The sequence below is a fragment of the Tripterygium wilfordii genome, chromosome 1 (genome assembly GCF_013401445.1).
Source record: "Tripterygium wilfordii isolate XIE 37 chromosome 1, ASM1340144v1, whole genome shotgun sequence".
Taxonomy (NCBI): Eukaryota; Viridiplantae; Streptophyta; class Magnoliopsida; order Celastrales; family Celastraceae; genus Tripterygium; species Tripterygium wilfordii.
Window position 1 is genome coordinate 802,029 of NC_052232.1, and position 12,852 is coordinate 814,880.

Consider the following 12,852-nt stretch of genomic DNA (forward strand, 5'->3'; position numbering starts at 1 on the left):
GAGCAATATGAGATTTAGAACACTGACCCCCTTCGTATACCGCCAACAGGAGTCCGGTGCTACAATATCAATGTCAAATGGGGATCACTCTTTTTCGTGGTTTAAAGAAAAGACAGAACGTAATTACCTTTCCACCCAATATCACAACAATGTTTGAGAGAGACATTCATGGATCCCCTGTTTTCCAACAGAGTTCTCTTTGTATACGACTCTACGTGGATTTGGGCTTGTCTATTGGGCTTTTGGGCTGGGTCTATAAACTATTGGGCTTCCAAATAATAGTAACAATTCAACTCTTGTGGTTTTCTGAGGGTTTTTTTTTTCCTTAAAACATTTTTATTTGGGGTTCTAGACTTCTAGTTCAAATTTATTGTTTTCATTTAACAAATATGTCAAAAATTGTATCCAAATTATTTCCTTTAATACTTGTAGGCCCCCCATTATAGTTATTACAAATTATAATGCAAGGCATCTTTAATCAATTACTCTCCTTTCTCCAACCCTCCAAAATTCTAATTGGAAAAAAAACACAAAAAAAAATATTTGTGGACAAAGCACTTGACAACTTGAATGATATATTGAAATCACACATGAACAGAACAGAGAGAAAAAAAAGATGTTTGTGAAAATATTCAGTCGTTCTGATATGTTATGCCATATGCTGACTCGGTTGACAATCGACTTAATTAGACCACATTAACGTGTGACATATAACAGAATATTTTATCGTGTCTTTCTTTGTGTTTTATTATTTTTTATTACAAGTTAATATATTTATTGGCCACACCTTTTGAAGGCAATTGTCATGTATACCCTCCACCTCTAGCCAATAAATTGTCCATTACTTGCATATAAGCAAGGACATTGTTGTCATTCCCAACCCACCACAAAATAATTGCAGTCCATCACGAGTTCATAATTAAAAAACAATTTATTAGATTATTAAATCACCAAAGAGAACAAATAAAGAAAAACACACAGAATCCAATCACTAAATCTTTGTTTCATTGGATTGATCTTTAGTCAAAGAACGTGAATTTCCATGGAAAAAACAAAAGGTAAACGACGCCGTATTGCTTTCATTGCCCAAATAAAAATATTCTTATTTCTTTCTTCGTAACAAAGGGAAATTACTAAGGTCCATCCACCTCTTCTAAATAACTCTTTAAAGGTTATTATAGTCTTTATTCATGTGAGCATCTCGAAGATATTTTTTAGGTCCAATGGTGTTTGATGAAGGTGGACAAAAGGGTGAATGAAAATAGGGTGGACCTAAGAAGGTCCCGTAACAAAGAAAAATTAAAAAATTGAAAGAAAAAAAAAGAGAGTCTAGAATGTTGTAACGAGGAGCAGCGGAAACTCGTTTGTCAGCTCTCTTCTGTCTCTTGAATCGGATTGGACTCAGTAGGGTGGGCGGGGGTTGCAGTTGCAGCAAGCCACTCAAATGAGTCAGGAATCGTTCATATACAGTTTCGTGGCTCGAGGGACCATGATCTTGGCTGAATACACCGAGTTCACCGGCAACTTTCCGGCGATCGCGGCTCAGTGCCTGCAAAAACTCCCTTCCTCCAACAACAAGTTCACCTACAACTGTGACCACCACACCTTCAATTTCCTTGTTGAAGATGGTTACGGTATTACTCTCTTCATCTTCTAATTCCATGTTCTCTTTCGTTTTCAAGACGGGGTTGAAGTTCAATTTCTTGTGGAAGTAATTGGATCTACTTTGTTTGGGGCTGTAATTCTTGCTTGCTTGCTTGGTTTTCGTAGTTTCTAATTTTGGTGTGAATTTTGTAAGATTTTATGATTGATTGCTGATGAAGGTTAAAGATTTAGATGGTAAGTCCATTATTTGTCAAGGTACAAAGAATAAGGAGAACCTAAATTCAGTTGACTAGTGAATTGGCTCTATTAACTACATTGATTTTGTTATTAGTGAAGCTAATCTAAGACATGTTAATCGGTTAGGCATAACAGTATGAACATTTTGAGAGTGTAAAAGCCAAGGGAAAGCAACAATCTTTGGCATACCGGGGTTGGTTCAATTATTCATTAGGTTAGGGTTTGCTGATATTCTATTTTTTTGGCTCCACACTAAATAGTGGAGATTCTAGGTGGAAGTGGTGAAAATGAATTGGTATAGATGTTTGAGATATGGGATTGCGGGCAACAAACTTGAGTTGGTTGGCTTCCTTCCTGGTTGGATATCTCTCTGCTCCAAATTTGTGAACAGAACATCAAAAGCCACCGCTAAACTAAATCGGTGCAAATTAAAAAGGTGATACAATCCCTTGAATTTCCTAAAACATTAATTTCTCCCACTGCCGAACTTGGGCCATCTGTTCTGTAAGCCATTAAATGTCACCTATATTGTTTATAAAGCCATCCCCCTCCCCCTCCTGCCCCCGTGAAGACCCAGACTTCTACTCTCTTTTGGCTCCCGCAATATGGATGGGAATTGGGATGTGACGGAACTATATTCTAGCTTCCTTGATATTTCTTCAGTCATGTGGTTCTTAAAGTGAATAGAAATATCTCCAGAATATGTGACACCTACGGTTAACTTGTTTTCACTTTTTAGTACCAATTTGGTCATGGAATAAGTTAATGTCCTAAAATAACTGGTCCTTGGCTTGCTTGTGATAATGAAACCATAATAGTGGCACCCATTATAGTTCATATTCTAGAAATCAGCGATGAGTGTGTTTGTATTTTGTAGTAATTAGATCTAATGGAATGACTTCATCTTGAATGTTTGTGGCTTGTAGTTCCTTATAAGATGCTTTCCATGATTTGCAGCCTACTGTGGTGTTGCCAAAGAATCTGTTAGCAAGCAGATCTCAATCGCATTTTTGGAGCGTATGAAAACAGATTTTAAAAAGAGATATGGTGGTGGTAGAGCAGACACAGCTATGGCCAAAAGTCTTAACAAGGAGTTTGGGTATGTAAATTGGTTTCCCGGGAAAAGAAGTTAATTTCTTTTTGCAATTAATAATATTAAAAAAAATGTCATAGATTGATTCTCAATTTACAGGCCAATTATGAAAGAGCACATGAAGTATATCATTGACCATGCTGAAGAGATCGAAAAGCTATTAAAAGTGAAAGCTCAAGTTTCAGAAGTTAAGAGTATCATGTTGGAAAATATTGACAAGGTAATCAACTATGTTCGAAAGGGACATTGGAATTTTCCACTTTAGATCAGAATTTTATTGGAAATGTCATTTCACGCTCTTGATCCAATTCATACATTCCAAGTTTATTCGGTTCAATGTATGCATTTTAGGCAATTGATAGAGGGGAGAACCTAACCATTCTGGCTGACAAGACTGAGAATCTGCGCTCACAGGTATGTTAACCTCAGCATAAATTTTCCATTTTTATCTACCAAGGATAGATGCTTGACATCTTTGGCTGCTGCAATTTTTAGGGTCAGGAATACAAGAAGCAAGGGACGCAAGTCCGACGTAAGATGTGGTACCAGAACATGAAGATCAAATTGGTTGTTTTCGGAATCTTACTGCTTCTCGTCCTAGTAATCTGGCTTTCTATTTGCCATGGATTTGATTGCACCAACTGACAATTTTCTGCACAAGTGCACATAAGAGAAATCACAGTTTCTAGACAGCAGAAATTCTTCAAAGCTTGTGCTACTAGGGGAGTTTTTTTCTTTTTTCTTCGAAAAAATTATAAAGGGGTTTTGGTCTTTTAGATGTATGGCTTTCTAGCTTCTTTCTAGTTTTGCATTGTGAGATTCTAGAGCTGTGAAAAACTGAAGCTCAGAGAGCGTGCCGGAAGGATCAGCACGCTCCGACTGCCACATCAAAATCCAGCCGAAACCGGAGCCGGTAAGGCTTCACCCATTCTGCAGTTGCGAAGAGGATATGGCCTTGATGATCCCTGCCCATCATTGCTGTACAAGAAAAATAAGCTCATGTGGGGTGATTCACAAATCACAAGCCTCCAGACTTTATTTCTGGCCATCACATAAGATCCATCGCTACAAGAGTGAAGAGCTGAAATGGGCTTTGTCATGGGCTTGGGCTTGTGCTTGGGCTTGGGTTTGGGCTTGTGCTTGGGCTTGGGTTTGGGCTTGAGTTACCCTTATTATTACTTTTTTGGATTGGACTTGGACATGATTGGTTTTTTTTTTTTTTATAACTTATATGAAGTTTGGTTGGAGTTCTAACTTATATGATACAGTACTTTAAGAACATAAATCGAGCATGAATACTACAACAACGTTATGTTAAGAAACATCAATCAATGGACTTCTTTGTACAAACTTGGCTATCAGTCTGTTATTGTAAGATATTTTCTCAAGTCCAACCTACGAGAGAGTTTCCAGGACTTTTTCAAATCTCATTGATTTAAAACATGTCTTTTTCTAAATCAAAGAAACTTCTTGGGGCTGTATAAAATTATCGATATAACCGAACATATTAATCGATTATTTTCAATAAAAAATTACACATTTATTCAAAGAACCGACCGAAAAATTGATCGATAACCGAAATAACTGACAATAGGGTTGGTTAAATTCATGTCAAAAGACCAAAGAAAATGGACCGTAACCGACAATTTTCATCCCTAAAAAACTCATAAACATACAAACTATCTCTTAAATAATTATTTTAGCGATACAAGACTTTTCTCAACAAGTTAAATACACAAATGAAGCAATTATTTAAATTTGGAAGTCAAAATAATACTCATAAGAGGACAAAAGAGGATCTAACTTGCTCCATATCGGCTGTGGATAGGATCAGATTTATGAGAGAGTGAAGAGACTCTTACCTTTTATTTCTTCTCAAGCCATATATATATATATCCAAGAAGACCTAAAAAGGAAACTGTGACTACTCAATGAAAAGTTGAGCAACTATACACATATATATAGCCCTGCCCATTCGACCAAAGAATGGGCAATGTCACTGCCATGAATGTTCCATCGATCATTCATCAGAAGCAACAACTCAAGAAAGACGCATCTCTACAACTCTCTTTTATTGTTTCGGCCTTTAGCCCCTTTAGAATTTTACTCGTGCAGATAAGATCCTTATCCACACGAGTTTAATCATGTACTAGACTACTTCCTGCTCAAATATCAACCAAATTTGGAGTTCCAGCTATATATATAAATATATATATAACATACACACATCTTTCCCTAAGCCATTAAAAACACATGTTAATTAGATACATTTGGAGTTATGGGTTCCATGCATGTATAGCTGGTTCAGACTGTTCAGAAGTACGTATATATCTCAATTTGGATACCTATATATACGCGTGATTGCACAAGAGGTCAAAAGAGTAAAAACTGGGTTAAGTATTCTTTGTGTTATTACGTGAATTAACATGGCCATGCATGCATTAATTCCTGCTTCAAAAGAAGCAGTGCCGGTCATCCTCCTCTACAGGATCAAATCAAAATGTTGAATGTACCCATGACATTTCAGTACGGCTAAGATATTGTGTCTTTTGGACGGCCTTTTTAGGTCCACACGTATTTATTTGAGGAAATAATACGACTCTCTCCCTCGAACTCATTCTCACAAACTAATTATATGTTACTTAGTAAAAAAAAAGACACTAATGTAATTTTTCATGAACTCATTATATGTCGTTTTTAGTTAATTTTATCGTTTTTTTTTTTTAAATGAAGGAAAGGGATTCGAGTCCTAGTTATTATGGTGATACACATCATTTTTACCACTTCAACTAGTGTCTTGGGTGTAATTTAATCTTAATTAATGTTGATTAGTTTTTATAAAATTTATATAGTACAATACTAAATGATAGGAAAGTTAAAAGAAATGATGTGAAATAGAGAATTTTATGGGATGTCCCCGATCTTCCAAAGGGACAGAGAGAGAAGGAATGACCATTGGTTTCTCCAAGGAATTTGGATAGATTATCCACTTATCAGAAGACACGTGTCCTTCGCACGTGACATAAACAATAAGCCTCCCACGATCCTCTCCACATCTCATCAGGAAAGGCAAAAAAAAGTTGAAAAATGCATTTGGATACAGCTTTTTTTTAAAAAAAAAAAACATTATTGAACTTAAAATTTGAGGAGCCACGTGTCACTTCCCCTCTCTCTTCCCTTATCCATGCCAAAATCCATGAACCTCACTACACAATTAAGGGGGAATTTGATATCAATTTGATGGACTATTGTTCTAAGAGCATTCATAATTAAGCAATCACCTTATTGGGCTATAATTAGCAAAAAAAAAAATCACTAATCTCTCTTTAAAACTAATACAAATGGACACGAGAGCCATAAGTTGGAGTGATAAAGATGATGTGTATCACTCTGATGACTAGGGATCAATTCCTCCTCCACCGTTTATTTTTAAAAAAAAACAAATACAGATGGATCAGAGGACTTTGTCAGATTATTCTTGCACTGTAAGATGCAAATTTCAGAATATGTCAAATTGCATAGTAGAAGAAGAAAATGAACAATGATTTTGTCTTGATATTTGTGCTAACGACTCATGTTTAATATTTTCCCAAATAGGAAAAGGAAGTTCAACATAATTGTCAGTCATAAAAAAAATTGTGGTGCATTGCTTGCGAAGACCTTAGCTTAAAGAAAATGTGTGTACTAATTACCAAATATTTGAAATTTGCATGAGTCGAAAGTGTGAATTAAATTATGGACATGTTTGGTAGAGCCCAATGAGTTAGCTTATAAGCTAGCGGTTCAATCTCTGTCAAACGGGTCGGTTAAGTTAATGGTAATCCTGTCAAATCGCTAATTTAATCATTTAAAAAATAAAACTCTACCAAACAGAATCTATACTAAAAGTGCAAATTTCATAAAAACTTACACAAAATTTAAGAAAGAGAATTGCCATTGCATGACCAATGATCACTATTACAATTTACAGGACATTTACCAACACAAATTAAAGCAAGCCCTTCACCACATTTACTTGGAAGTACTAACCCCATATATAAGAAGTTAAGAACCCACAAACCATAAACCATAAACCATAAACAACAATGTCAGCACTCGAAAACCTTAAAACAGACACACAAACAGGACACTAAGACAACAACAAGCTCACATGTCCCTAACTTCGAAAATATTGCGGTTCTTGACAACAATATCGTACATATGCATGGACTTGAACTTGGAGAAATCTTTAGGGAGGGAGATGAGATGGACGGTGGATCTCTTGTGGAACTGAAGAAGGTCCATGTCATCATAGTACCTCTCCCACCCAAGCGGAGTTAGCTTACTCTCCAATTCAGCATAAGATGTTATCACTTCGTTTGTAGGTGTATGGACAAGCACTTTCCTTCCCTCCGCTCCCGGGTCGAGCCTAACGACGCCGTTTTTGAACACCCAAACACCAGACATTCTTAGTTAAGAAGAGTAGGAGTGACTCTGTTTTTTTTGGAGATGTAGTTGGTGATGGAGGAATACATGGTAGGCCTCATGTATATATAGGAGAATTCTATGAATAAAATAATAATAATAATAATTATTATTATTATTTAGATAATTAGAGTTTGTTTGGATGTGGGGCTGGCAAAGGTGGGGGGCCCAATGGAGGGTGTAGATTTTCTTAGGGGTTTGTTTGGATGGGGGACTGAGTATGATCGGATTGAATGGAATCCTGTGTTCTCTCTCTTTTTTGTTTTTTCTTTCTTCTTTCTCTTTTAAGTCTTTCAGTGTATATAGGTTTGTGTAATAGAAATTGGGAATCTTTGTCGTTGTTTTGAAGAAGAAGAAAATTGACAGAATGAGATTGTGACTACTGTTTCTAGAGAAACCTAGCTATATATATATATGAAAAGAAAATGATGACTAAGTTTATTGTTACACTAGTCTAAGGTACGTACCAGAAGTTGATATTCGTATTGAAGCATCTTCCAAAAAAAGATCGGACGTTGATGGTCACAATTGTTAGAAAACCCATCTCAAACATAACAAATCAATATTGTCTGTTGGAGATGTAAGTCCGTACGACTTTGTTCTTTTGGGTTGTCGTCTATGATACTGAAGTGTTCTTGGTTACGTGAAAGAAAATGATGACTAAGTTTATTGTTGGTGTAGCTATCACAATAAAAATTGTTATACTAGTCTAAGGTACGTGCCAGAAGTTGCGATATTCGTATCGAAGCATCTTCCAATTGTTAGAAAATTCACCTCAAACATTACAAATCAATATTGTCTATTTGAGGTGTAAGTCCGTATGATTTTGTTCTTTTGGGTTGTCGCCTATGATACTTGAGCGTTACTGGTTATGTAAAAGGAAATTGATCTTTATTATAAATTACTCAGTTAGGTTATGTGGATCTGACCGTGAGACTAAATACATTCAAACAAAAGGAAAATAAGATAGAATAATATGGATAAAGCTTTCAGAATATTATTCCTTGTATCCTTAAGTAACAAAGACAAATAGATATAACAATTAATATTATATATGGTAGATGGAATAAAATTTTGCGGGAGTGGAGAGGATGCTCAAGGAATGTAGACTGGTTATGGGCAAAGCAAAGATCAATGGAACTTCGAACTCAATGTGTGTTGGTGGGACTAGAATAAAACATGGATTCTCAATTTTTTTTTTATTTTTCTTAATTGGGAATTGAGTGTGCTTCAGAAAAAAGAAGGTGGGGCCAGTTTAATTGGTTTCCTTCAATGCTGGTTTTGGTGATTGGGTTTGTGCCTAATTGCTGGTTTTAGTGATTGGTTTTCAATGATCGCAAACCTTCAACTGAGGTGATTAAGGCATATATTTTTTTTTACAACTGAGAACAACTCAGCATGCGTGCTCTTTGGACAACCCACTAAGTTCAAATTCAGGTCGGGCACGCAAAAATCCGTCTGACATGTTAGTTGGACTGAGACAGAGTGCAAATCACTTGGATATAGTTGTGCCAGCTTAAAATTAAACTCCCGACCTCGTGCGAGATTCTTTATGCCCTAAGTGAGGAGAGATAACCAGCTAACCTATTGCTAAGTGGTTGGTTAAAATATATACTTGACTTGATAGTACCCAAGTTCGAGTCTCTCATCCCGCTTACTTAACAAAAGAAAAGATGTATTCATGCATACTTTCATATTTAGAAGACACATTACAGCTAACAATTAAAATTAGGGTTAAGAGTGGTCATTTTAATAGGTAATTAGGGTTTACTCTTGTATTTACAAACTAAACATATATAATACAATGCAATATTTAGACACAAAACACAAGTAGTAAAGACTTATGTCTATATGTAACATTACAATAAAGCATGTAAAAGCTATAGATTCTGGTTTACCCAAAAATGTAGGGCTTTAGGACTACAAACATTCTCTCTTTTTGGCGGCACACCTGCCTCAGTTTTTTCTCAACCCACTCCTCGTGACAATATGGTCCATAAATCCATATTTGAGAGAGACTACAAACCCAACCAAACCCACCATAAAGATTTTTGGATAAATTGTTTGTCATCTTCTATAAATGGATCCTAGCTAGCTAGAACAATAATTCCTCTCAATCTCTTCATTTGTTTTGGACCACCCATTTTTGAATTTCTCTTTTTCATCAATTTGTTAATTTAACCAATTCCTTTTTGAAATTGTTACTTCTTCAATTCACTAGGTGTCAAGATTTCACTAGATTAAATGAACCATGCATGGAAAAAAGAAATGACTACTTGCAACTTTTTTAAGTTCAGAATATGATTCTTTTCTATACGTGCATTAATCCAAAACCAATTTGCATAAAGAACGATCTCTAAAATTAAGCTAGTTTATTGTTATTATTATAATTATAAATTCTCAAGTAACAACATTCTTATTTTAGCTTAAATAAATATCTCTACTTTTAAGCCTTTAGATCTAACAAAATGCACGCATGAGAATAAAATTGATTTAAGATTTATAAAATAATTAATAAAAAGAAAAGATTTATGATTTAGTTTTTAGGGTTTAGGATTTAGCCTTTATTGTTTATGGTTTAGGTTTTAATTTTTAGGATTTAGGGTTTAGGATTTGATTTAAGGTTTAATCTTAACATTTGGTCAAATATGTTATATATAGATAATTCAAATTCCTAACCATCAACAACGCGTTATCCTAGGGGATAACATCCCGTAGTAACTCTGCAGTTAAGCGTGCTTCCACGAGCGCACTATTGAGATGAGTGACCTCCTAGAAAGGCATATTAAGCCATGCTGACCCTTTGTACCACAAGAACTGGACAACTCAAGGTGAACAATATTGTTGATGTGTATAATTGTGCTGAAAATGCTAATAAGATTCAAGGATTTAAAAGGAGAGGTAGTTAATTTAGCTCAAATAAGGATATTTTATCGGAAAAGGAATATATGTGTGTATGTATGAGGTGGCATAGCAGAAGGAAGATTGTCCACGTCATGATAAATATGCTTTTCCAGCTAGGACATAATGATTCTCAAAATCTACAAACCCTACTGAGGTTTCTCGACATGCCACATCAGCTTTTCTTACATGATCTTACTTCTGTCCTAAGATGGAACATTTTCAACATATATCTCCATCCTGCCTAGCTTTAATCATCTTTATCACACATGGCGCGAATCATTATAAGTCAAGGCTCCACATGTCTTTGTGTATATATACAAGATGAAAGCGATTTCATTCAAAAAAATCTCTACAAGCCCATGTGAATAGAAGAAAAGCCAAACCCTATGTTTAACCAAACTATATATATATATATATATCTACTTCTTGCTTCAATTTTTTTTTTCCTTTTTGAGTGTATATGCCTTTCATCATTAAACTTTTTCTCTCTTTTTTTTTGTTGAAGAAAAAAGCATATTGAGCCATCTTAGTCACTACTAAAGTCATTTGATAATTGGTTTAATTGTCTCGATCTAGTATAAGTTCTTGAAAATATCTAGGATTTCAATTTGAAATCGAGTCTAATTAATCATTTGAAAGTAATTTCTTTAAGTGTATGAACGAGATAATTGTAATAACCAAATATCTTCATTCAACTTAGTCAACATTGACCACGAATCAATGATATGTATGACCTAATTACTATTAATTCATCATCCTCAATTTCCAATCAGTCATGATGTTGATATACATGACTGACTTAATCGTCCGAGCTTCCTCAATTGGAACTCCTCCGATTGAGGAACCTCTAATGTCTTCTATGAGGTTTGCAGGTTTGTCGGTGGCCTTCAGTTACAAATCATTGATTGTGAAAATTTTCCTCCACAATAATTATTAGGAACAAAAACTCGAAAGCATTGGCCCGCATGTGATTAGTTTGAAAATGTTTCTTACAATACATACATACATACATACATACATATGCTTGTAATACAGGCGTTGACGGGCGTTCGCTTTTTACAATAGGATGCGATTTTAATTTTTGTGTTTTGCTGTAGGACCCATTAGTTTGGACCCCACACAAAGAGTGAAAAATGCACACCCATAACTTTCTATATATGATTTGCATATGGAAGCATCTCTATATATTAATACACTTTGAAGTTGGCGAATCAAATTGAACCTGCTCTCAAGTTTAAAGGCTATTGTGTCTTTAATGTTAATAAAACCACTTCGATGATAATTTAGTAGTGAAATTTTTCTGAGCAAAATCATATGTATTCGGAAAATCTTTAGCTCGATTCTCCTTAGGAGTAACATCCTTGTGGTCAAACTCTGTGTTTTGGTCTAATTTACCATGTCATTAGGTGATAAACTTTTTTATTCTCATGCACGGCCCAAGTTTATATGTATATCGAATGTTCAAATGATCGACAAGTTTTTTTGGCGTCGTTCTCGATTAAAAAAAATAAGTCTTCAACTTTATTAAGATCGAATAATATTAGGTGTGTGCTTGTATTAATGAAGCAAGATCTCCATTATTTTGTTGGATTAATTAGAAGAAGAAAAAGAAATATTCTCTACCTAAACCAACCAAGTGAAACATCATTGACATTACGTTTCTCTTTTCTTAAGTATAACCAAAAACCATTTTTCTTTGTATAATTATTCCATTAATGATGTGATGATTAGTACTCTGTAATCTGCACGGTACGTCCATGAACATCATTCGTTGATTAAGAGAAAAGAATGTGAATCTCTGTGTTAATCAATTAAGTAATCAACAATTAATCTTTATGTGCATGTACGCAACATGTAAGAATAATATTTATGACCTAAGCTCTTACCTAATTAAGTAGAGTATCTCCTTTTATTTCTTTTTTTTTAAAATCAATCCAAAATAAAAGGGAGAGGCAATTAACTGGATACCACTAAACAAAAATGTCAAAGGAATACTCAATTATATATGATAACTATAGGCTTAATTAATTAGAACAAAAACAAAGGATTAATTCTCTCCTAAAGCAAGCTTCCACTCTTTTTTTTTTTAGCTATCGAGAATGACACTATACAAGCTTGATTTTGAACTCAAACAGTCAGGCTCGAAAGCATAGAAATTTCTCACATGACGATAGAATAAATTGAAGTAAAACTCAATGCGTGGTCACATGGGTATTACTCCAAGTTTCAACGTTTATCCATCTTAATCATAGGTTGGATGGGTATATATCTAACTATCTTTAGATTAAATTTAGATACATATTATATAATTATATGAACATATTCTCCACAACACCTCTAAAAATATTGTGAGAAAAAAATTGTTGGCTTCATAAAAAGGCAAAATTAGCATTTCTTAACAACGTTGGTGCATGGCGATGCATGAATGGGAATTTTTCCTTGTAAAGTAAGAGGGAGTTTTGGGTTCAAATTAATTAATTGAGAATGATTTAGGGTAATCTATCTCTTTCATAATTAAGGGTTTATGCCTAACTTTGATTATTAAACAA

At 34.7% G+C, this 12,852-nt stretch overlaps 2 protein-coding genes across 2 annotated transcripts; one reads left to right on the forward strand and one right to left on the reverse strand.

The window, feature by feature from the left end:
- The first annotated feature begins 1,297 nt into the window (after positions 1–1,297).
- Positions 1,298–4,211, forward strand: LOC120008209 (vesicle-associated membrane protein 724). Its single transcript, XM_038858683.1, has 5 exons — positions 1,298–1,634; positions 2,800–2,941; positions 3,035–3,155; positions 3,287–3,349; positions 3,431–4,211. The coding sequence occupies exons 1-5, from the start codon at positions 1,445–1,447 to the stop codon at positions 3,578–3,580; spliced, it is 666 nt and encodes a 221-aa protein (XP_038714611.1). The 5' UTR covers positions 1,298–1,444; the 3' UTR covers positions 3,581–4,211.
- A 2,640-nt stretch (positions 4,212–6,851) lies between these two features.
- On the reverse strand, positions 6,852–7,431 carry LOC120003018 (flowering-promoting factor 1-like protein 3). Its single transcript, XM_038851909.1, has one exon. The coding sequence runs from the start codon at positions 7,379–7,381 to the stop codon at positions 7,082–7,084; it is 300 nt and encodes a 99-aa protein (XP_038707837.1). The 5' UTR covers positions 7,382–7,431; the 3' UTR covers positions 6,852–7,081.
- Between the last annotated feature and the right edge of the window lie 5,421 nt (positions 7,432–12,852).

Bases quoted from the DNA above. Each gene is read 5' to 3' on its own strand.
- LOC120008209 (XM_038858683.1), top strand. From the start codon at position 1,445: ATGAGTCAGGAATCGTTCATATACAGTTTCGTGGCTCGAGGGACCATG. The intron at 3,156-3,286 runs GTAATCAACTAT...TATGCATTTTAG, and splicing joins TGTTGGAAAATATTGACAAG to GCAATTGATAGAGGGGAGAA. The intron at 3,350-3,430 runs GTATGTTAACCT...TGCAATTTTTAG, and splicing joins CTGAGAATCTGCGCTCACAG to GGTCAGGAATACAAGAAGCA.
- LOC120003018 (XM_038851909.1), bottom strand. From the start codon at position 7,381: ATGTCTGGTGTTTGGGTGTTCAAAAACGGCGTCGTTAGGCTCGACCCG.